The sequence below is a fragment of the Balaenoptera physalus genome, assembly GCF_965194825.1.
Source record: "Balaenoptera physalus genome assembly, chromosome: 10".
Taxonomy (NCBI): Eukaryota; Metazoa; Chordata; class Mammalia; order Artiodactyla; family Balaenopteridae; genus Balaenoptera; species Balaenoptera physalus.
This window is the reverse complement of record NC_138889.1, coordinates 88,399,574-88,424,908: the sequence shown is the minus strand read 5'-3', so window position 1 is coordinate 88,424,908 and position 25,335 is coordinate 88,399,574. Positions and strand designations below refer to the sequence as shown.

General features: G+C 45.7%; 1 protein-coding gene and 1 long non-coding RNA gene across 15 annotated transcripts in view; one reads left to right on the top strand and one right to left on the bottom strand.

The window, feature by feature from the left end:
• Positions 1-25,335, bottom strand: part of KIAA1549L (KIAA1549 like) — a 288,634-nt gene that overhangs the window by 91,455 nt on the left and 171,844 nt on the right. For 11 of the 14 annotated variants that reach the window (XR_014250248.1, XR_014250249.1, XM_082410391.1 and 8 more), the window contains 4 exons: positions 19,515-19,622; positions 18,730-18,881; positions 13,496-13,667; positions 2,952-3,115 (listed from right to left, as the gene is read on the bottom strand). Coding sequence is in view for 12 of the 14 variants with exons in the window: in XM_082410391.1 (XP_082266517.1) it covers positions 2,952-3,115; positions 13,496-13,667; positions 18,730-18,881; positions 19,515-19,622 (596 nt within the window). In the remaining 2 variants the exon portion in view is untranslated. The remainder of the gene's footprint in view (positions 1-2,951; positions 3,116-13,495; positions 13,668-18,729; positions 18,882-19,514; positions 19,623-25,335) is intronic. The other 3 variants (XM_082410397.1, XM_082410394.1, XM_082410393.1) reach the window with 1 other exon arrangement.
• The window catches only part of LOC309636906, a 382,209-nt gene that overhangs the window by 326,719 nt on the left and 30,155 nt on the right, over positions 1-25,335 (top strand). The window lies entirely within an intron of this gene.

Genomic DNA, 25,335 nt, shown 5'->3' with positions numbered 1-25,335 from the left:
ATAGTTGCTTTAATGAGTTTTGTAAAATTATCAAATCAAAATAATCTCCAACAATTTCAAAGGTAAACATGTTACCCGGATCTTTTAAGAAGAAAGCATGTGTAATAATAAACATCAACTTATATATAATATTTATTCTGTACCAGGTACACTCAAAGTAATTCACATAACTCACTTAATCCTCACAACAACCTGTAAGTGAATACTGTTATCACCCCCATTTCACAGATGGGAAAACTGAGGCACAAAGAGGTTAAGTATGGTCATATAGATACTATGTGAGAAACAGGAGACAGCTGGGCATCTTTAGGGGGTGACTAAAGCAGATCCACCCCAAGCAGAAGGTCATGCCAACCAGTGCAGGCCCTCCAAGCTCACTCTGCACCTGGATATGGCCCTAACAACTTTCTCTTAAGGTGGCCTGTTCCAGGGGATCATGTTCTCTTCAGTTGAAGGGAAAACCTGGGACGAGGCTATGAATCCAATGACAAAGAGGAGGGAAAAGTGAACTAGGAAGAAAGGAGGTGACAAAGGCATGACGCCTGGCCCTCCTCCTGCGCTGATCATTTTCTCAACCTTCTACCTGCCGAAGCCCGGATGACAGCAACGGTAATAGGGTTACATCTGTGGTACCTTGTCTCTGCAGAAGGGTGTGGGTGTGCACGGCTGGGCCTTGGCTCACGGGACAGCCACACTCACCTCCTCTTAGGATGTTAAGTCTATTAGTGAGGCTCAGCAAGGATCCCCAGCCATGTCCTCTGGCCCTGCAGCCCGCATCCTTACAGAAACAGTGGTGTCCCTGAAGACTAGGAGACCACTCTCCCGGTCTCTGGATTGGTGGCGAAAGCTAACTTTTTCATCCCGCCTGGTCCCTTGGCGTTAAATGAATTCTGCTCACACACAAACATTGTGAGAAGTGATGCAGGCGGCTCTCTCCTCTTGCAAACACTGCAGTGTCCCCGGGTTGCAACGGGCAGGACTGCGGTAAGAAAGAGGCAGTTCCAGCCCGCTGGTTTCCCGTGATAAAGGGCTCTGGAAATCAAGTGCATAGCCCAGTCTCGTTGAGGGAGAAAACAACCACCGTCACCCCACACAAGTGAACTCAAACATCTCAGGGAACATAAATTTGCTTGATTTTCCACAGCAGCTGGGTATCTGTTGAAGCACAATGCACCGGGAAGGGACATAAAAGGGGCTATGAAAACCCACAAACATGAATCTGTTCCAGCCTCAGACAGCTTTCCAGCCAGAAGATATGCTGAAATCATGTGCTGCCCAACTCATCTCGGCAAATTAATAAAATTTTGGCTTCATCTAGCACACAAAGATGGCATTTACAACCTCAGTATGGCATGTTTTGCATTCCTGGACTCAGCTGCAATTAGATTCTGGTAATTACTGTTATGTCTGCAAGGCTCAGATTGTAACCAAGCTAAGATGGAAATGAAATACCCCTTCCTGGAATAGTTTCATTTTTCACTGCTTGGGTAATTACCAACATCATGCTGCGTCCGGGCAGCGGGTGGCTTTATGTCAACAGACACAGAACGACATTCTTTAGGGTTGGGCTCTTCTCTAGACAGTGTCTCAGCAAGCCGCAGCTTCTCAACAGGTGACTCGGTTTAATAAACAATCAAATTCATTTGATTTCTTTTGCTGAAGCAAGGTATGATCATCCAGGAAGAACTAGACATGGCTGACTCCCAGCAAGGACAATCACCACGTCATGCATTCCAGTGGATGTGAAATTCCATCTGCTGTTTCATTCCTGCACAGGTAGACAAAGCTCAGATGTTCAGGGCTGGAAGAGGATTCTACCCACCAAATCTCAGAGTTCAGGAAGGGGTATAAAGTAGACAGAGCCCAAAGACTCAGATATGGGCCTGAGTACCTCCCCCACTGCTGTGGAATAAGTCCCACAGTCTCTCTTTCCTTTGGATTTCTCTGCAGTAAAATGAAAATAATAAATGCTGCCCTGACTATAACCTACCTCACAGGGCTACAGTGATGAGCAAACAAGGTGACAGACCTAGGATAGCCAAGGATATTGTAAGGTATTATTTAAACACTGGGTATTACAGGTCGTTATAGTCCCTTCGGGGACTATTGTGAAGGAAGCTACGTGACTGGAGAATTAGCCTTTGGAATTTCCTCAGTTCATTCTCCTTCCAGTCTCTGGAGATGGGTGGTACGGACCTATGGAGGCTGTGGAAAGTGGACGGGGCTCCCGGCCGGCCCTCAGGGGAGCCACTGAACTGGGGGTTGATGGCTGCCCGGCCAAGGCTCTGCAGCTCGCCCGTCATGCAGCCTTTGAAGATCAGCCACTCCGGCCAGCGGAAGAAGGAAAGTTTTGAGGGTCTGATGTGCCCCAAAGGGCCCTGAGTTAGGAGCCAAGAGACCTGGTTCTACTATCAGTTCTGCTACTGACTAACTGTGCCATTGTGAAGAAGTCACTTCTCTGTAAAAGGGAAGGTGTCAGATCAGATGACCTCTGAGGCCCCTTTCAGGTCTAGCTAGCAGCTCGTTTTCTGTGCCTCTGTTTCCTCATCTGTAAAATAATGTTCTTCCTCAAAGGGGTGCTGGGAAGATTAGGGGTTGCTGGTATATGCAAAGCCCTGAGAAGCATTTAAGGCAAAGAGTGAGCATTAGATGAGCATTATCTATCGTGTCCTCATTATAAAAATAAAGGTGGCACAAGAATGCAGATATTCTAAAGAATACTGAACTGTACACTTATAAGTGACTAAGACGGTAAATTTTATGTTATGTATATTTTACCACAATTTTTAAAACATTCAAAGAAGTAAATAAAGGGTCTCCTTCAACATGAGGACTCATGAGGATGCTTCTGAAGGTACTTGCAAAGACCTCAAGAGCCAAGAGAGAAAAGGCAGGGGGAGCCCCAAGGGGCCAGGGCTCCTGCCCCTGTCCTCACAGCTTCCATCTCGTACCTTTGCTCTCTGTGGCAGGTTCATCACGGTGTCTGGCTTGAAGTCGTTCTTGTTTTTCCGGCAGAGCACGGCAGTGATGATGATAATGATGACCGTGACCACGGCAATGGGTGCCAGCACCGCGGCGATGATCCACAGGTTGTTGGGCGGGTTCTTCACCACGGCTGCGGGGAAGAGTGGGGGAAGCACGTGACAAGGAGCTCAGGGAAGGGGAAAGCAACCAGGAGATAAATGCCCTCCAGTCCCAAGTCGTGAGATGGTTGAGAGGGTTTGGGCTCGGAAAGGCTCTTGCCTTGGAAAGCTACTCAGAGTCTCTGAGACTCAGTGTCCTTATCTGTAAAATGGGGCTATCACGTTGCAAGGCATCAGAGAGGCAAGGTACATGTGGTGCTTTGGTGTGGCCCCTAGTAGGTGCTCAAGAAATGCGAGCCTTCACTATGATTAAGAGGAGGAAGAGGAAGATGGATTGGTATCAAGTTTCCCCACTGGTCATGTCCGTGAGTCAAAAGAGAAGAAGAGAGAAGCGATCTGAGGATTAGTACAGTGGGGCAGTCAGGCGGCAAAGGCCACGGAGAGCTGACTCTAAATATTGTAGTTAAGTCACCCGCTGAGTGAGCAACGAATAAAACATACCTGAGTGGACGGATCTGCCCTGCCCCCGGATGGCTGGCTGGGGAGGCATGGAAATGCCTTGTCTAATGAAAACAATCCGCTATTCTCAGAGCCAGAGTGAAATAGAGTAACGAAAGTGACTGTCAGTAGGAAGAATGTGTTATTAGAACAGTAGGTGTCTCAAGGAGGGTGGGGCTGGCATTAATTAACTTGCAAAGGGCAACAGGTTGATGGTCATGCTCTACATCATGATAGGGGTTAGGGTCACACAGGTGTATACACTTGTCAAAACATCAAACAGTATAGTTAAGAGCTGTTCATTTCACTGTATGTTAATTTTATCTAAAACATCACAAACAAATATGGAACTCTAGGCAATGATATGCATACTGAAGTGTCTTGGGTTGAAGCCTACTGATGTTTGCAACTTACTTTGAAATACATCAAAAAAATATGATGGCTTAACAGATGAATGGAAAAATAGATGAACAGAGATGTGATTATTAAAATATAGTAAAACGCTAATTGTGGAATCGAGGTGGTAGCAACATAGGTGTTCACTGTACAATTCTTTCAACTTTTTAGTAAGCTGGGTTAGGAAAATGTAAGAAAACGAAAAAGCCTTTGATGTGAGATGAATGAGTCCTCCCCCGTGATTCCAGGTGGGGAAGCTTTGGAAACACCTCAGTCCAATCAAAAGGACTGGAGTAAAGAAAACAGTAACCAAAATAATTGTTTATAGGAATAAAGAGTAATTGGAAGAGAGTGGGGTCTGCAAAAAATCTAGAAAAAGAGAACCAAAGATTTATCCACTCCAGGGGAGGGTACCCCAACCAGCAGACTTGGGTAACCTGGCCGGATGGCAGGTCTATCTGGTGGGCAAGATGGTGGCAGCTGGCTGTTTGAGCTTGGTGATTCTGTTAATACCACACAAGCTCTCTTCTCTCCCACTCCCTAGATGATCTCATGGACTCAAGGCTTAAAACCCATCTGTGCTGTTGGGTTTATGTCTCTAACCAGGACCGCTACTCTGAACTCCAGATTCCTGTATCCAACCATCAACTCAAATCTCCAGTTGGATACTTAAGAAATGTCTCTAATATATCCAGAGCCCAACTCTTAATCCCCCCACCCCCCAACCAAACCTGTTCTTCTTGTGATATTTTCCACTCCAACAAATGGCAACTCCTTCCTTCCAGTTGCTCAGATTAATAACTTTGCCATCAATGTTGACCTGTCTCTTTTACTCTCACCCAATATCTTATTGAGCAACAAACCCTGTCATCTCCATCTTCAAAATACATCACTTCTTTCTATTGCTATAGGCCAAGCTACCAACATCTCTCACCTGAATTACTGCAATGGGCTCCTCCCTTGTCCTCTATAGTCATTTGCAAGACAGAAGCTGGAGTGATCCTTTAAAAATTCAGATCACAACATTCTTCTGCTCAAACCCTCCAGAGGCTCCAACCCCACTCGGAGTAAGAGCCAGGGTCCTTATAATTTCTATAAGACCTTAAGTGATCTGCCCGACCAACCATCTAGTTACTTCTCTGCCCTTACAGCTCCTCCTTCAACTCACTCTGCTCCAGCCTACCTCCCTCCTACTGTTCCTCAAACATGCAGGACATGCTCCTGCCTCAGGGCCTTTGCACCAGCTTATTTTTCTACCTAGAACACTCTTCACCTAGATATCCACATGGCTCCCTCCCTCCTTCCTTCAGGGCTCTGAACAAGTGTCACCATATCTGTGAGGGCTTCCCTGTACTCTCTATAAAATATCAATAACAATCCCTGCCCTTAGCACTCTCCATCCCCCTCTTCCTACTTAATTTTTCTCTAAATCAGTGCTTCTCAAACTTTAATGTGCATGCCCATCACCTGGGAATCTTGCTCAAATGTGGATTCTGATTCTGTGGGTTGGGATGGGTCCCCCTGTAATACGTTCTTTAGGACACAAGTCCACCATCTTCTCAGTCTACTGGCTTTCCAAATAAAGTCACTATTCCTGGCCCCAACAACTCATCTCTTGATTTATCGGCCTGTCGTGTGGTGAGCAGTACAAACTTGGACTCAGTAACATGCCTAATAAGCTCCCCGGGGGTACCCATGCAGCAGGCCCCCAGGCCACACTTGGAGTGGTGAGGCTCTAAAGTACATATCACCATCTGCCATGATACATATGTATTTGCTCACCATCTGTCACTCCCTGCCTCTCCATTAGAATGTACACCCTAAGAGAGCAGGGAGGTTTTTTGTCTCATTTGCTGCATTCCCCAGGGCCTAGAACAGTGCCTTGCACATAGTAGGTGCTCAATTAAAAGTTGAATGAATGTGTAACTGAACTACCATTATTCCTGTTGCAATTTGGCTTTCCATACAGATTTCCACAAAGGATACAGTAACAGCCAGTTAAAGAAATCCCCTCTCCTTGGTAGTTCTAATCCATATTTTAAACTAAATACTTTCAATCTGGTTTATATATCAATCTCTTATAAGTCTGGTTAGCATAAGTTGGTCCTCCTGATCCTGCTTAATTCTGGGGGCTACTAGACCCACGAAGCTGAGGACTGGACTCTGGAATACAAAGACCCCACCAGTAAGTGCCACATGGTGAGGGCCTGCCTGAGGAGCCAGCTGGTCTTTCTCTGACTTCGACCACCCCCTGACTTCAACTGGCACCTCATTAGCCAAGATCTACCTCTCCTCAGGCAGCACTTGGCTTGGGAGTACTATTAGTACAAAAGAACTTCTTTTCCACAGTTTTTGTCAATCAGTGATTAATCACATTATTAACCTCTGAAAACAGCTCATTAGATAATGTGCTCCTGTTGACATTAAACATGTAATTGCTGCTGCTTTTAGTAATTCAGTATTTATATGTGAGTTTTAGGCCATTAACATTTTTTAAAGCTCAGTGCTTCTGTGAAAAATATCAATATGCCTCTTTTCGGCTATGTTGTTCTATCCTGATGGAGAAAAATGTATAGTGTATCAGAACATGATACCCTAAATATATTTATATATGTATATAACTTTTTTCATTAGCAAGAATGAAATATTTACATGTGTTCTGCTTTTACTCAGCTTTATTGTTTTGATGGAGGTGTGCCTTCTTGATGCAGTATGGAAAATCCTTTCACCTCTATTTAAATGGGGAGAGAACAAATTTATGCTACGTACATTAATAAATTCATTTAACAGTCAAAGCGATAGTAAAGTTAGGTCAACTGAAGTCATCCAAACCCAGTATATTCATTGGCATAATGATCTAAAACTACAAAGTCATGTACAGAGGTGAAAAGGAACAAATGGTTATTTAACTTACAAGAATGTCAGAGGAAGGATAGGAAAATGAGACAACACATTCTTGAGCTTCTACCGTGTGTTAGGCATTGGGATACACTCTTTGTCAAGATTCTCATACCCATTTTTCAGATGAAGAAACTGAGCCCCGGGGAGGTTAGATTTTTTTTTTTTTACCAAAATATTCATTTCTCTGAAATATACAATTTAAGTCAGTTCTGAGTTAACACACATGAATGGAAGTGTGTGCATATGTGTGTGTGCATGCACACACACACACACACACACACACACACACACACACAAAGTATCTGTCAGAGGGAATGAAGTCAAAGGGTCCACATAACCTAAACTCAGAATGAATTATTCTCATGTGGAGCAAATGTTGAAAGGAGAAGGAATCCATTCAAAAAAGCGCCCACCTTGTTTCTGTGGCTGTCAAAACATCAGAGTTCATGACTGCTGTGAGTGGACGCAGAAGAGGGTCTAGCTCAGGGCCCAGCAGCTGGTGAGAGCTCAGGCCCATCCTGCCCCTGCCCACACACTCCCGTGGCTCTCACCCAACTTGGGTGCAGCCCATGGGGCTCCACTGATCGTGGCCCCTATTCTGCACCTCTGACCTCACCGCTGCTGCTCTCCTCCATTGGGACCTCCTCGCTGGCTCTCAAACCCTCCCCTCTCTGCCTGGAATCTTGTCCCAGGTATCCTCAGGTGGTCACTCAAAGGTTACTTCCTCAATATCCTCTTCTCAACCCCCCAACAATTTAAAATCACATCCATTATCTCCTCGGCATCCCCTAGCCCCTTCTGTGCTTAATTTTTCTCCATGGCACTTATTAGCATCTAACATATTATTCAGTTATTTTGTCTGTTTAACCTGCCCGCTCAGGAATGTAAGGTCCATGAGGGCAGAGGTTTTGCCTGCTTTGCTCACAGCTGTGTCTCCAGTGCCTAGAACAGTGCCAGACACATAACAGGTGCTCAAAAAATATTTGTTGAAGGAATGGATGAGAGTTCCCTTCACCAAAGGGTCAGTCTATGGCTTTCTTTAAGTGATATTTTTTTTGAGATAAGTTTCTGATGGCCATGTAAGGTAAACCAATTCCTGCCCTGGACTGCTTCTGCATGGGGAGAAGTTTCCCTACTCCATCAGCTGGATAACCTCTCTGAGGGGCCTCTCACTCCAGATCCTGCAAAGGGAGTGGATGAAAACTTCCATCCGGAATGCAGTTGCTTCTTTAGAAGTCATTGCTGCCCCAGTACCCAGAGATGACGTGGGTAGAGTGGGCATCATATATTCCACTGTAGGGCACTGCACATCAGCCCTAGACCTAGCGATTTAGAAGACACTGGAACACACAGAACGCTACACTCTACCTTCAGAGGGACAAGGTGTCTGTTCAACACCATGACTCTCTATTCAAAGTGCTGACCTCAGATTCACATCTCAGGCTGATTTCAAAGCTATTAGGAGAAAATGGGATTTACAACATCTCTGTTTCTCCTCTTCTTCACTGGCCTTAGTGTCCTCCTCCTCTGATCCTGGGATGGAGGCATTTCCCAGGGTCTGTCATCTAGCTATACTCCCTCCAGGACTCGAATTTTCTCCAGGATTTAAATTCTATCCTGTATCTACAACACCCTCAAAATCTATAGTGTTAACTTTGGCCTCTCTCCTGGGATCCAGGCTTGGATTTCCAACAACTTCCCTAACCTCAGCCCTCAGTACCCCCATGGCACCCCTGAATAGTTCATCACCTAAACTCCACATGGTCCAAACTGAATAAATCACCCTCTCCCTCCTAAAAGTGCTTCTCCTCTCTAACCCCCTCTCTAATTTCATTAAAAGCACCCTATTCTCTGAATTATATAGGCTCTTAACCTTCAAATCTCCCTTCCTTCTTCATTGTCTCTCCTCGAGTCCTTCTACCTTATGGATAAATGAGACATTCAGCTACCATTTATTACGTGCCTAATAGGCGCCCCAAGAGTGTACTAAACCCTCTACATGCAATAATTATCTTATTTAATCCCCCCAGTAGCTCTACCAGGTCAGTGTTTTTGATATCACCATTTTATGTATGAGGAAAACGTAGGTCAGAGGTAACATGCCTCTGACCTACGTATTCATTTGTCTTCGGTCTTATTACGAAAGCTCTGCTCTCAACTGCTCTGCTATGGTGTCTTCCAACCACGTGCCTCACTCAGGGCCTGGCAGAGGCATTTAGCAAAAGTGGGTCCTTTGCCTTCACAAGGATAGAGCCAGGCAGTAGCTGGGGCTGGATATTCAAAAAGGAATGAGATGTGGTGGTACCTGCTTTTAAAGAGCTCATGAGGGAGAAAAGCGAGAAAACAACTCATTTGCCCAGTGTGATAAGGGCAATGGAGGCCCCTGGAAGTAGGGAAACTTCGGCGAGGGGTCATGCTTCAGGGGTCAGGGAAGGCTTCAGAGGCATCGGGAATGTGAAGAATGAATCCTCCCGTGTGGCTGAAGCATTAGGTCTGAAGGAGAGAAGAGTAGCTGTACGGCTGGGAAAGAAGCCTGGAGACCAGGTTGTCAAGGGCCCTGAACATTTGCTGAGTACCTGTTGTGAAAGGCTTCAAAGACCCACTTTAAGAAGATTGGATTTTATTCTGTGAATAGCAGAGAGCCACCAAATATTTTTTAAATGGAGTAGATGTAAGACCAGAACCTGTGTTTATTATAATGACTCTAATTACAGTGTGGATGGTACATTAATGGCAAAGAGGCTGAGGCTGAGTCATTTGGGAAGCACCTGCAAAGTCCAAGAAGAGACAATGATGAAATGGAGAAGAGGAAACAGTTTGTGAGTTACTCTAGAAGGGAACCGAGAGAGCCAGGTGGATTTGAAGGAAACAAAGAAGTAAGGTTGAGGGTTAGCAGCTCTGGAGCCAGGCAGAACAGAGTTTGAATCCTGGCTCTCCGAGCCAGAGTCAAACCTTTAAGGTCACCCCTAGATGATCCCTCGACTCTCATTTCCACAAGCCTCCATGCACCTTCTAATCTCATGTGATTGCTCTCTCCTGCCCATGCTCTCAGACCTTCCACTGTTCCCATCCATTTCCATCAGCAAAGTCCCCTTACCTCTCCTCCTGACACTCCATTCACCTCTTGCTCTAAATAAGGCCAGGTCTCCCATTTCTGCCCCTTCCCAAGTACCGCAAGGCCTAGAGTAGATGTGAGGAGGTCAAGGAACTGACCTCAAAGTAGAGGATGGGTTGGGAGAGGAGAAGCGATGGAGAGGAAGAGACAATGAACCAGGATGATGGGGGTCAGCTTGGGGTCTAGAGGTGACTACAGTGAGGAAGGGGCAGTTCAAAGCATCTAGAATTTTGAAAGAATAGAAGAAATGGTCTGAACGTAGCAACGAGGACCCAGGAGGAGGGGAGCCTTGCCAATCTTACGGTGTTTCTCTCGTCAGTTTGCTGATGCTCAGTGTGTATTACTGCACCCTTGCTCAAACGCCCCCCACACAATCTCAGCCTCAGCTGCCAACTCCATTATGCCCCAAGAGAGCAGAAACAACCACAGAAACATCCTCAGGCTTCCATTACCAAATGTACCCCCTGACCGACACCCACACCCCTGTACTCTGCTTTCCTTCCTGGTGCAAAAGAATGAGCCATCCCTGCTCCTCGCTGAGTCTGAACCCTCCCCCTGTGCCACCCCCTCGACCACGTATGGACTTCACTCCTGCAGTGTTCGTCTCTCTTCTGCATCGTCAATTTCTCTCTTGCTATTACAGTCACCCATAATATTCAAACGTACCCCAGTATCTCCCATATGCCCCTCCAGCAACTGTCCCATTAATCTTCTCCCTTTGCTGTCACTGCTTCCCCGCCTCCACCCTCTCCTGGGTCCACTCCAGCCAAGCTGTCTCCACCACCTCTTCCTGGAAACCCGTCCTGCCAAGGTCACCACCGAACTCCAGTTTACCAAATTCACTTCGTCTCCATCCTTCCAGTCTCTGCCTCTCAAGAACAGAAGATGACACAGCAGCTCACTCCCTTCCAGGACATTCACTTTCTTCGCTTATTTCTAGACACCACCTCCTCCATCTCCCTGGATGCGCCTTCTCAGGGTCCTTTGCTGGCTCCAGTTCTTCCCTCATGTGGATGCCCTGGGCCTTAATTGTTACCCTCTTCTCTTTAGTTCTAAATCAAGGCAAATCTGGTTAATCTTACCTACTTCCTTAGCTCTAAATGTCACCTGTGTTGATGACTGCCGAGTTACTATCTCCTGAGCTCTCCCTGAATGTGTAAGCTCACATGTCCAAAAGGAAACTCTCGATTCCATCTCCCCCACTGCCACTGCAGCCCCACTAAACCTCCTCCTCTCCTGCACCATCTGCGTCTCAACAAATGACACCACAACCAGAGCTCAAGCAAACACCTGGGAGTCACCCTTGAGTCCTCCAGCCCTCATCTCCTCCTGCCACGCACACAATCCATTACCTTGCCCCATCAGCTCTGTCTCCAAAAATATCCCGAATCCAACCACTTCTCTGAGTCTCTACCTCTGACACCTTCCCCTCTCACCTGGGCACCTACAATGGTTTTCACTCCAGTCCTCTACAGTTCATTCTCTACCTGGAGAGACGGAGAAAGAGCCGAGAATGGAGCCCTGGGGAACCCACATAAAGAAGATGCAGTAAAACTGATGAAGCTAGTAGTTGACCTGACCAGAGATGGGACAGAGCCCACAGGGAGGGAAGGAGAGAGGTGCAAAGGAAGAGAATCTTGGTTAAAAAGTCATTTCAAAGACAAGATTGTAGAGGATGACCATCATTTCCAGGCAAAGGTGTGTCTGTGAGGATGTGCTGGCCGAGCAGAAGTGAGGGCCGTAACATGTGGGCTGGACCATCCCTGTGGAAGCCACACCTACCCTGGACGAAGGCAGGAGATGAGGAGGAGAGGAAAACCATGAGCCAGGCGTCAGGTGCCTAAGGAACGTGGACACCAACAAGGAGATCAATGGGAGATGACCTTCCAGGCCCTGTATGCTCGGTGTGCTGTCGAATCTAATATTTCTACCACACAATCTCTCATCTTCATCAACCCCCTCTCCCCTTGCTTCCTTCAAAGCCCTTTTTTGGGGCCCCAATGCCTGGGCCACCAGAGAGCCTCATTAGTCCTCCCCCTCTCATCCTGGACACTGCCGACAGATTAACCTCCCTAGATAATGGCTACTTCCAGTGATACTACTCCCCTGCTCAGCAATCTCCAATAGCTCCCCACAGCCAATCACATCACATACAATCTCCTTCCCCTGCCATCCAACGCCTGAGTCTCCTAAGCAATGCTCGTTTCTAATCCCATCATCTCCTCCTCATGCTTCTGCACTCCAGGCAACTTGAACTCTTTTTTTTCAAGCACCCCTGGTACTTTTCACCTCTCTTCTATTGCTTCTGCTTCTCCCTCTTTCTGGACAGTACATCATCCTCTCCCTCTGCTGAAACTGTAGCATGCAATACAGTTAAGAACACACTTTTGAAGTCAAACAGATCCAGATTCATATCTTGGCAACTCAAGTACTAGTTCTGTGATGTTGTGCAAGTTAGTTAACTTTTCTGAGCCTAGGTTTCCTCATCTGTAATTTGGAGCTGAATAGAGTTGCCCCAGAAAAATTGAGAAAATCTATGTAAAGCAACAAGCATAGTAGCTGCCAGGGGAGGGTCCTCAGAGAGGCAGCTATTATGTTTCATATCCTTTCTCTGTTCATCCTTCCCAGATGCCCCTTCAGAGCAATCTGTCCCTCGGTTGAGCCCTGTATCAATCACATTGTCTCCTCAAAGCATTCCTGCATTCTATGCCTTTATATCTGCATTAACGCCTTCTCTGCTCCTTAAAGGCAGTGATTGGGACTTGCCCACTTCTATATGTCCTCCAGCACTGAACACAGTTCATGCAGGACTCTACAAAGCTTACTGAATGAAATTACCTTTAATTCCCCAGCAGACAAATACCATCTCAGCTGTGGTGATTTTTCTAACTGTTCACAAGATTATACTGAGGAGGAAGAGAGGGTAGGACTGAGGAAAAGCAGTATTATCATCATCCTAGTAGCCAAAACATATCCCTTGCCCAAAACCTATTGCTTCAAACAACACAGGAAACAACTGGTTGATTTGAGAACCTTCTAGAACAGAAGTATGTTTAGTTCTAGGTCTATTAACATCCAAGTGATTCAGGAAACATTTACTGGTATTAAAAATAACGAATGATGGGACTTCCCTGGTGGCGCAGTGGTTAAGAATCTGCCTGCCAATGCAGGGGACACAGGTTCAAGCCCTGGTACGGGAAGATCCTACATGCCGCAGAGCAACTAAGCCCATGCGCCACAACAGAGCCTGCACTCTAGAGCCCGCGAGCCACAACTACTGAGCCCATGTGCCACAACTACTGAAGCCTGCGCGCCTACAGCCCGTGCTCCACAACAAGAGAAGCCACCACGAGAAGCCCGCGCACCACAACAAAGAGTAGCCCCCGCTCGCTGCAACTAGAGAAAGCCCGCACGCAGCAACGAAGACCCAACACAGCCAAAAATAAATAAATAAATTTATTAAAAATTTAAAAATGAATGAATGGAAAGGTTATCCCCTTACGGTCAGCTTGCAGAAGGACAACGTGATGCAGGGTCAAGGCCATCCTTTGGGAGTCAATGGTGCTCAGGATCTTGGCAGCTGCAGTCCCCAGCAAAGGCTTCCCATTGTACAGGGTGTAGTAAGTCAGCTCCGCGGGGTCCTTGGGTCCTGGCACCCGCTGCATCTTTACCATCTTTCAGAAAAAGACAGGCCATGTTTACAGGGCATCTTGCATCAACTCTGCAGTCACCTGGGCAATCAGCAGGCTGTCTCCCGACTGCGAAGCCTTCCGTAGCTAAGTGGACCCATGACATATATTTTAGACATCACCCTTCGCATACCTCCCTATCACCAACGTCTCAAGAAACCCTGCTGTCGCTGGAGGAGGGAGGCAGCGAGGAGAAAAGGGTTTTGAAAATATAAACATCTGGAAAGAACAGTTTCAGGCTGGAGAAGGAAACGCTGAAATGGTGATGTCTTCCAGCCTCCAGAGAACTCTGGCCTCATTTGAAACTAGGCCTCCACATTAATTCAGGACATGTTAGGTTATTCTCAAACAAGATTTCTAATTTCAAATTCCTGCAATAGCCAGAGAGGAAAAAAAAATGAACTTATATGTCTACAATTCAAAAGAACTCTGATAAAAGCAGTACTTGGAGACTCAAAGCTCTTTTTCTAAAATAACCTTTGTTGCTTTTTCTCACTGTACAAGTTATACACAGTCACTACAGAAAATATGAAAATACAAAAAAGCATCGAGAAATGAAATAAAATAAAAACAATCTGGAATCCTTCCACCACAAGCTAATTACTATTACCATTTTGGAGTATTTGCTTCTATTCTTTGTTTTTTCCACACAGGCCTTTTATTTATCATTTTACAAAATTATTTATCATACTCTCTATATAGTATTATATATTGCCATTTTTACTTGCATCCATAATGGGCTTAAATATAACAAAAGCATAAATGTTAATTTCTACATGGCATTCCAAGGCATGCCTCATAAACTTAGCCAATCCTTTACTGTTAAACACTTAAATTGTTACTCATTTTTCAGCATTGTAACTAACAATTGATAATCATTATAAATACATAAAACATAAATTTAAAACCTACGTAATGTTCTACTGTATGCATGTCTCATAAACCTAACTAACCCTTCATTTTTAAACATTTAAGTTGTTTTCAACTTTTTACTAGTGTAATTAACCATCGATAAACATTATGGCATAATATAGTATTTTCCAAAGTGTACATTACAGATTACGAGTTTCACAGGATATTAAAAGATGTTACAAAAATGTTTATAGCAGCATTGTTCATCATAGCAAAAAAATCTGAAAATTCAGAATTCACTAACAGTAGGATGGATACATGAGTTATGGCACAGTCACACAATGCAATATTATAGAGTCATGTAAATGAACTATGGCTCTTTGTATCAATATGGGTGAATATAAAAGCCTGATATGGAGCAAAAGAAACAAATTACAGAATATAAAATGCAAAACTGAATGATGTACTGCTTAAGGATACACATGAGGATGGTAAAATCTATACAGAAAACACAGGTGTGATTTAATACAAAATTCAGAAGCACAGTCAACTCTGATGGGAAGGAAGTGAGTATGTATAATCAGAAAAGACACAGAAAAGGCTTCTGGGATAAGGTAACAGTAATGTTCTTACTCTTTGGGTTGTGGGTTCTTTTTTACTAGTGTTCTTTAAACTCTACATATTTTTATGCTCCATGTATGTATGCTATAAATAACAATTAAAATAAATATTACTACAACCCAATAAAAAATGGGTTTTAAAAAAGTCTGACCAGACACTTCACAAAGGAAGATATCTGAATGGCCAATAAGCATATTTTTTAAATGCTCAATGAGGAAATTCAATTTAAAACCACAAGTCATCACTATCAACCACCAGAATGGCTAAAATAAGAAGGGCTGACAACACCGTGTTGATGAGGAGGTGGGGTAACTCCACATCTGGTTGGTGGGAGTGGGAGTGTCAAACTGTACACTTTGGGAAAAGGTCTGGCAGTCTCTCATAGAACTCACATACACCAACTCTATGACCCACGAATTCCACTCCTACATACCCAAGAGAAATGAAAGCTCATGGCCATGGAAAGACCTGCAGAAGAAGGTTCATAGAAGCTTTGTTTATAATAGCTAAAAATTGGGAAAAGCCCAGGTGTCCATCAACAGAAGCATGGATAAACAAACGGTAGTATATTTCATACAAGGGAATATTATTCAGCAATAAAAAGGAATAAACTACTGAATAAAAGAACAACATGGATGAATCTTAAAAACACTACAGAGTCAAAAAAGCCTTATACAAGAGAGAATATACTGTAGGATTCCACTTATATGAGGTTCTAGAACAGTCCAAACTGATCTACGGTATGGAAATGATATGTTATCAAATATAAAACAGTAACATAATACACTGTTAATTGTAGAAGCTAGACGGTGAGTAAATGGGTGCTTATGTCATAATTTTTTCAACTTTTCTGAGTTTGAAAATGCTTATAATAAAATGTTGGGGAAATGTAGATATTATTATAAACAAGGGTCTTATTGGCATTTAAATGTAGAAACCAGTATATTGAAGAAAGTCAAGGAGATTTCTTTACTTGCAGGTTTTTTTAGAGTCTTTGGTATGCCAATATGCCTTTGGAATCTTCAAGAACATTCTACAGGATGCAGTCTTGCCCAAACTGACCTGGCCAGCAAGCCCCTTTGCCTCTGGGCACCTTATAGAGTCATTTTCTGGGCACTCTCTGAGAAACACTGCTCTTACCCTTTCATCTTTGTGTTCCCCTCTATCTCTTTGAAATGAATTTATAGGAGTAATGTTGTGACCATCTAAAAGATTCTTGTCTAAATTGCTCACCTGCCCTCCAGCAAGGTCATATCCATTTACTGTGTTTGAGGGTGCCCACTTCACTGCTTCCTCATCAACACGGGATAGTACCATTTTACTCATCTTGAAAATGGCATCTTGTGGTAGTTAAAACTTGCATTACTTTGATGATAAGAGTTAAATATTTAAAAATGCTTACTGGTCATATGTATATCTTCTTTGGACTCCTCAATTTTTCAAATACATCCACTAGAGAAATATCTTTAGATTCTAGACACTTAAATCTCCATATTCATGAAGGTGGCTCATCTTTAAAAATGATCTGAGCCAAGACAAAAGACTTCTCTGGGTGAAGGATGATATAAGCTATGTAGAGTGAATTTTATTTGGGAAACTTGGGGGTGTTATTTCTGTCCCCAGTGGGAAAGGAGATAGGGAGAGCGTTAGTATAACCAGGTACAAGGTGAATGAACATTCAAGTATCTAATAACTTCGCTCAATTTCAATTTAATAGCAAATTCTTCTTACCAAATTTCTCCAAGGATGATGTTGGAAGGTGGTCTACAGCCTCGGTAAATTGGGGATTTGCAGAAATATACCCCTACTTACTTCACTCAGGCTTTCCAGGCAACAAAAGGGACCAAGCACACTGAGTACTCAGAAAAAAAGAGGAAACAGCATTTCACTGGGCTCTTTTAGACACTTAGAATGTGCTGGGTTTCTTAAGTTTACAAATAACACCAGGAGTGTAGGGTGATTCTTTCCTCCCCTTCAGCTGAGGCAAATCCCATTTCAACTGTCTGAATCCCAGCAACTTCCTTTCTGTCATTTGGAAAAGTGTGAATTATAGGGCTCACGTGGACCCACAGAAGGGAAATCACAAACCTGGCACATGAAATTAACTATCGCTTTACCTCATGACAGACCACAAAGAATTTTAGAACCAAAGCAGCATCCAATAGGACAAGAGGCCAAATTCACCAACTGCAAATGGGGGACCTGGAGTCTCCCTCAGGGGCGTGACGTTGACTAACATAGGGAAGTGTGTTCTAGAAGATGTGTTGTTTGTACTTCCAAGATTGCCTGGGGACATGATCTGCAGACACTGTGGTAATGTCTGCAATTTCCTTTAAAGCTTCCTCTTAGACAGTGAGACACACTGCATGTGTGTTTGGGTTAAGTTACACACTAGATGTGGTCAATTACCAATCCAGGGGCAGTTGACTACATCCCAGAAAATAAGAAGCCCACTTCCTAGAGGCAACTACCAGAAGCACTTCTGTAATTTGATACCTTGCTCAAGAGAGCTTGTTAATTAGCATAACAAATGTTAGAAATGGGTTCTCATTTGGTGAAATTAGTGGTACTCAAGATATGTGGATTGGCCAGAATATGCTATAGACACTCCCACTCTTGCTTGAACTGGATAAAGAATCTAGAGAGGCTTAGAGCCTCTACCCTCAGGATGGCTACTGTCTCTGTCGGGTTCCCTCTGAAGCAGACTCTGAGATGAGTTGAATGCTTGTAATTTATTGGAGAGATGCAGGGAACTGACAGGGGGTGTAAGGGAGCTAACAAGGGATGCATTATGAAGCCAGTCACCACAGCGGGAAACTAAAGCTTAATTCTCTGTGGGAAAGCTCCGGCAATGATCCTAAAGCATACATTTCAGAATCCTCCCAGCCAAGAAGCAAGAGCTGTGGTACTTATACCTCCACCACTGGTGAATTCCCAGGCACTTCCAGCCAGCCGTGGCTGGGCAAAGTACGTTCCGGCATCTCAAGAGCAGCCCTTCAATAAAGAGATGCTGGAAGTTCATCAGCATTCATCATAGAAATTATAAGGGGGTTTGGGCAGGGCACCAGTAGTGTCTGCTACAGCTCCCTACCCTGAGTCCCTGTGTGGTCACGTGTCCATTATAAACGTAGAGGGCTCTATGTGTTGAAACGGATTCGACAAGGCTAACAGAATCCCACACCTGTAAGGCTGATCGGTGTTTCCGCTGATCACAATCATGGTGCTGAGAGGCCTGAAAGCTGGGACTTCATCCAGCCTCCAGAACAGGATGCGGAGGAGTTGCGCTTGCTTACTAACAGCCTTTTGTTTAATAAATATGTGCATGTGGGCAGCATTTCTTCCGAGACCTCCTCTCCCTACAGTCTAGTACTCGGGAGAGCAGCTCTCACCCTCCTTCATGATTTCGATGATTATGACTGTCACCCCCCCACAAAACCTAAGAGCAGTGTGGATTAACTGGCCTCATCAGCTTGCAATGGGAGCGCTCCTTGGCATGCAGCGTGGTTTTCTTAGGCTCAGGAAGCACATTTCCACACCCTTCTTATAAGACCCCCGTGACTTTGCGCACACCCACCTGCACAGTGTAGCTTCCCAGGGTGGTGGCCCGTTTAAACCGCCGGCCTTGTTGCTGGGACATCATGAACAGCTGGGCCAGGCGCTGCTCCATGACCCGGGCGAAGCTTTGGTTGTGCAGGCCCACCAGGGAACTGTCCACGCCCTGCAGCACTGTGGACACAGGACACAGAGGGGCTGTCAGAGGAGAGGCTGCCTGCTGACTCGGAACCACAGCCGCCACCGCTGGCCCCCACCAGCCACTAAGGGCCATGAGCCCGACCCCATGTTAGGGTTTGGCTATCCTTCCCTCACTTTACCCTCACATCAGCCCCAGGAGTTAGGAATCGCTATTGACCTGTTCGAGATGCTGAAAAGGTTAAGTGACTTGTCTAAGGTCACACAGCCAGTAATCAGCAAAGCCAGGGCTCAAACCCGAGCCTGTGGAACCCCAAAGCATGCACTCTGTCCTTTACAAGCTGTGACAGGTGTAACGCTGCTGTATTAGGTCCCAACCTTATTTAAGATAGTATGTGCTGTTAGAGTCCGCATGGGAATACAGCATCGCTAACGGGTACAACTACTTGGATTTTTGGTGGTTCCCACTCAGGAGCCCTGGCTCAGCGCTACCCTGATTTTACGTTTCCTTCCCAACAGCTTTGGTGAGAAATCTAAGCTCCATCCTGCAACTCAGCCCCTTCCGCACGGGCAAACCGCCCTGTTCGGTGTCCTCATCCCTCTCTCCTCAATGGGGTCCTTTCAGGGCTCACCCCTAAAGCTGCCCGGGGCCCCTGGGGCCTCTCTCACTTGAGAGCAGGATCGTGTGATACAAAGAGCGGGCCCTCTCAGTGCTGGCGCTTGCCAGTTGGGGGACTTTGGGCAAACCACCGGCCCTCTCAGAATCCAAGTCCTTTCCTGTAAAACGGAATAAGAAGGGCTTCATCACAGCAAATATATTTCTAGTGGGCTTTAAGGTTGAGATGAAATAAGATGTATATAGCAGCTTAGCATAGAGCCTGGTGTGCGGAAGGCAAAGGAAACCCTCTCTTTCCATCCCTCCTTCACTGGGCTTCACCCACATCCAGGGTATCTGTAATCAATGGGTAAGGCGTTGGTGATGGAATTCCAGGCAATGGCTGGTGCATGGGAGAGAATTTAGTGAACACCAGAGCCGTCCAAGGACTGCTGTGGTCAATTACTATGGGGGCGACTGCCTTTTGCTGTCTATGCCCGAAGCCAGCCCTTCCTCCGAGACCCTCGGGAAGAAGCACACTTCTTCCCAAACACACAACACTCTCTCCAAACACAGTCACCCCTGAAAACAAAAATGCTAAAAGCAATTCTCATCTTCTTAGACCAAAACTTACACGGGCTGGGAATGTAATACAAGGTTTTTCATTTAGCAGAGTTTGTTCTACTACAGTCCAGCCAAGGACCATTAATACCACCCGTCTACTGGGATCTGGCAATAGCTTGGATATAAACGGCATTGTTTTCATGATGGCATTCTAACAGGGCCAGAACACGCAACGGATGACAACGAGATACAGAGAACGATGTTTAAACCGATCAAGAGAAAAATGAAACCCACAGCTGAGTCTTAGAAATTATTTCTTTGAAACCACAAATGCTAAATAATCCCCACGGAGGGCATAAAGCAGCTTTCCTTCCAGGGCCCTCATGAGGGACTCCCAGCTCAGCAGAACTCCTGCAAAGATAAAACACTCCTGCACTTCCCACTGTGGCCCCTTGGAACCCTGCTGACACAGCGGTCAGGCTGAGGAAGGGCTGACCAGCCTCCTGACCCCAGAAGGAGAGCCCGTGTTCTTGCGCGTTCAAAGACACCCCTCCCGTAAAAGGACAGCACCAATTGCTGAAGGATTACTTCTACACTGGCCTCTCCTAACTGGTGGACAAAAGCAAGAGAGGGGACACAGGATGGTCGAGGGACGTCACCATGGGTTACTTTACAGGAATCCCAGAGATGATGCAAGGGCAGACATCAAAGAAGAGAACAGTTGAAGCCTTCAGGTGATGAAAACATTCTGGAAATAGATAGTGGTGATGGTTGCACAACACTGTGAATGTACTTAATGCCGCTGAATTGTACACTTTAAAAATGGTTAAGGGCTTCCCTGGTGGCGCAGTGGTTAAGAATCCGCCTGCCAATGCAGGGGACATGGGTTCGAGCCCTGGTCCGGGAAGATCCCACATGCTGCGGAGCAACTAAGCCCGTGCGCCACAACTACTGAGCCTGCGCTCTAGAGCCCGTGAGCCACAACTACTGAGCCCACGTGCTTCAACTACTGAAGCTCGCACGTCTAGAGCCCGTGCTCCGCAACAAGAGAAGCCACTGCACATATATACACTACCAAATGTAAAACAGATAGCTAGTGGGAAGTGGCTGCATAGCACAGGGAAATCAGCTCGGTGCTTTGTGTCCACCTAGAGGGGTGGGATAGGGAGGGTGGGAGGGAGACGCAAGAGGGAGGAGATGTGGGGATATATGTATATGTATAGCTGATTCACTTTGTTATAAAGCAAAAACTTACACACCATTGTAAAGCAATTATACTCCAATAAAGATATTTTAAAAAAAGAGAGAAGCCACCGCAATGAGAAGCCCGCACACCGCAACGGAGAGCAGCCCCGGCTCACCGCAACTAGAGAAAGCCCGCACATAGCAACGAAGACCCAACGCAGCCAAAGATAAATAAATAAATAAAATTTTTTTTTTTTTAAAAAAAGGTTAAAACGGTAAATCACACTTTATGTGTATTTTACCACAGTTTTAAAAATTGAGAAAAAAATAGCTCCAGGGAAGTACAGGAGGCCGTGAGAACCTGCCACAGAGCTACATGGAATCAACAACTGGGCAGCTCCCTCATGCCTCGCGGCTCTATTTGCAAAGAGGATGTGTCCTTCTCAGGAGGCAGCTGGAGAAGAGCTGAGGGTTGGAGCCAGGGGCCTGGGTTTGAATCCTGATGCCCCCTTACCGAGTGTCTTGAGCAAGTTGCCTAGTTTCTCTGGGCCCCAGTTCCTCATCAGAAAACACGGTTATCATAAGCTCCTCCTGACTGTATCATTGCGAAGAGCAGTATACTTTATAAAAAAATGCTTCCAGCACGGTGCCATACATAAAGCACTTGGTGGGCGGGGGGTGCCCATAAACAGTAGCTGGTTTTGCTCAAACGTGCCTCCTGCTTCACTAGACACATCCTCACCAGAGGAAGGAATTGCCTGGAAAACACAGAGCTGTGTTCCAGGACTGTAGCTCCTTTCCTTTCCCCTGAGAAGCACGGCGGACCTCAGGCTCCTGGCCCTCTCTGCCCGCCTGGAACAGAGTGGAAAGAGGTGTGTGCCCATAGCTCTCACAGAGACACAGAAGCAGTAGTGGGGGTTGGACCCTGGCACGGGGGCCCAGGAAGACCGCAGCCCCTCAGTACATCAGCCAGGGCCCTGGCCATCCACCTTTACCCACCACTGATTCAGCTCAGAGGAGGCGGGCAAGTCCCAGCTGTGTTCCTAGGAGCTTTGTCCAGAAGATTTGGTGGCTGTAACATCACTGGTCTCTCATTCCTTCTTTGTTTACAATTGCACTGGGCTCTAAGATTCCAATGATCAGGCCAAGTGAACCCAAGTTAAGTTGTTTTATTCATGGGTGAATCTCACATACTCAAGAGCCAAAAGAACCTCAATCCTCAGCTCACATCTTTTCCTGATTCTAAAGGTGAGCATGTGATGCCTAGAGGGTCTGAGTTGACTTGCTCAAGGACACACTAGGTTAGTCAGTAGCAGAGCTGAGACCAGAAGAAATCCTGTAATTGCTGGGTCTGGGATATTTTGACTCTGGTAGGTGAAATAAAGACAGATGAATAAACCTAAGAGGGGCTCTCACCTCTGTCAGGCAGCAATATTAAGTCTGTACATTTCTACCCCGCCTCATATATACACCCCTGACTTCAGGATCCATGAGAGCAGGGTAGCCCCTGGGTACTCTGTAAAGAGGGGTTGCAGGAGTCACCCTAAGCCAGTGATTTTCCACCACAGTGGGACCCGCACTCAGGGAGGGGAAGAAGTGGAGAGTGTGCCAAAACATATTTAAGTTTAGTCGGAAACAGATGAAAACACGTTAGGTTTTTACAAATACAAATTACAGGAAGAAAAGTTGCTTCAAATCCTCTTGGCTGTTAGCAATGAGCAGAAGACAGGATGCCCAGGATGAATATCTGGGCAGACAGGTTATTCGAGGGACTGTAGGTTTGAACAAGTGCTGTCTTCATCTCTCAGTTCCGAATCTCCTACCCCTTCTGGAAATGATGGTTAAAGTTGGTGGTGGCCGCCCATGGGTCTAGAAAGTGGTTATGGGCCAAAGGGAAGGCAGAAGGGTCAGCCTGAGACCTGGACCTGTCCCCTCTTCCCCCCAAGCACTAATCAACTGATCCCATCAGCCCCAAACACAGTGATGGGTGCCACTGTATGCTGATTACCAACAGGCAGCAACAGTGATAACGAAGTTGGACACGTAAGTGAGTGGGCAGGGGTCAAGTCCCAGAAGAATCCTGAAAACAAGACCATGTATGGAGCTTTTTATTAAGGTTATGTCACTAAAACAGAGGCAGGGCAAGACACAGGTACGTGAGGAAAGCATGAAACAGGAGTCTGTCAAGGACAGGATGTTTTACCATTGAATGTAAATCTTAAAAGTTAAGAGAAGGGACGAAATGTCTACAAGTTAAAAAACAGCATTCCCTCTGCAGGAAGCATGATTTGTAAATGTTACGTAACCTGCTGGTTTCCAAAATGTGTTGCGTTGTCTCTCTTGAGCATAAACTCCGGTGGGTTGTTGTGGTTTCCTTTTTAAACTTTTCTTTAGTTGGCCTTCTTAGCAGGTAAAATAATCTCTACAAATCCATGGCTTTGCAGGGGAGAAAGAAATGCAATTTTCTGCAATTTAGGAGAGATCTTGAGCAGGCTTCACCAGGCTCCTTGGTTAGTATTCCAGGCAGCAGCCCATCTACTGCTTTTTTGGGACAGCAAGGGAGGGAGGAGACCGGCAAGGGAAGAAGGAGGTTTGGGAGGGCCTGCTTGTTCAGGCACATCTTCCAGGACTTGCAAAATCTTCCTCCTTCCTTGTAATGGGCTGAATTGTGTCCTCCCACCACTCACATGTTGACGTTTTAACTACCAGGACCTCAGAATGTGACTGTATTTGGAGATAGGGCCTTTAAAGAGGCAATTAAGATAAAATGAGGTCATCAGGGTGCGGCCTAATCCTGTACTGGTGTCCTTATAAGAAGAGAAAACTAAGACACAGACACGCACAGAGGGAAGATGGCCATCTACAAACCAATGAGAGAGACCTCAGAAGAAAACAACCCAGCTGACACCTTGATTTTAGACTTCCAGCCTCTAGAGTTATGAGAAAATAAATTCCTGTTGTTGAAGCTCCCCCAGCCTGGGGTACTTTGTTATGGCAGCTCTAGCAGATTAACACCCTTCCGTCCCTCCCCTTGAAACTGAGCAGGACCCTGTGGGGCTCCTGGGCACGGAAGCCTTTTTGTCCCCCCTTTCTTGTAGGCAAGACTCCAGCCTCCATGACCTTCCCTGAGCTCCAAAGGGCAGATTCGAACAGTTGCTAATCAAGGGAGAAGCAGCCAAGAAACCACCAGAGGCAAGATTAAAGGGACCAGAGAAGCTCATCAAGATTAGGAGACTGACCACCTGAGATGAGATTAAAGGCATGCAGACCCTGCACACACCCTAATCTTATCAGCAACCCCACCCTTGAACTATTGCTATAAAACTCCTCATCAAATCCTCCCGGGTTGGGACACATAGTTTTTCGAGGCAGGAGCTTGCTGTGTTCCGCTATGCCTGGCAAAGCAATGAAGCTATCCTTTTCTACTTCACCCAAAACTCCGTCTCCGAGATTCAGTGTGGCACCGGTGTACAGAGAAGCTGAGCTTTTGACATCACCCTTTATGGCCCGGCTGGTCACTTTTCCTCCTACAAGCATCTGTCCTCTCTCTCTGCTTCCAATCCTTGCTTCTCTAATTTTCAGAGTTACTGTCTGGCTTTTGAAAAACACAAGCAAAAAATTTTTGCTGTTTCATAAATCTCAGCTGGGAAATGTCAAGAAAGAAAAAAGGAAACTGCCACCCAAACACCCTTTTACTTCCATCCACCCTCACTGTCAGGACACGCCCGGGCTCCACCAGGATCAGCGTGGGGGTACCCGGGGAGAGAGAAAAATGCATGCCTGGCATTCCTCTGACTTTCATTTGGGTTTTGTAAAGCAGTGCAGAAAGTCCTACGATCTTTAAATGATCTTTAAACGAATAGACAACCATTCACATGGACATGCCCCAGACGTCCACAGCTTAATGCCACACCTTTTGATGGGTACACATTTTGCGAAGAGGAGGCTCCTGGGTGGGACTTTCAACGTAGCTGTTTTGAATTCGTTATTTAACCCTCATCTTCAGCGTGCTGTCTTTTCCTATCTCAGCTTACTACACCCACTTCTGGTCCTAGGGAAGTAACTCCTTGGTGTATAAGACAGGACCCAAGAAAAGATGCCAATTCTATCACTGAATGGCATGCAGTTTTTAAAAATAAACCAACC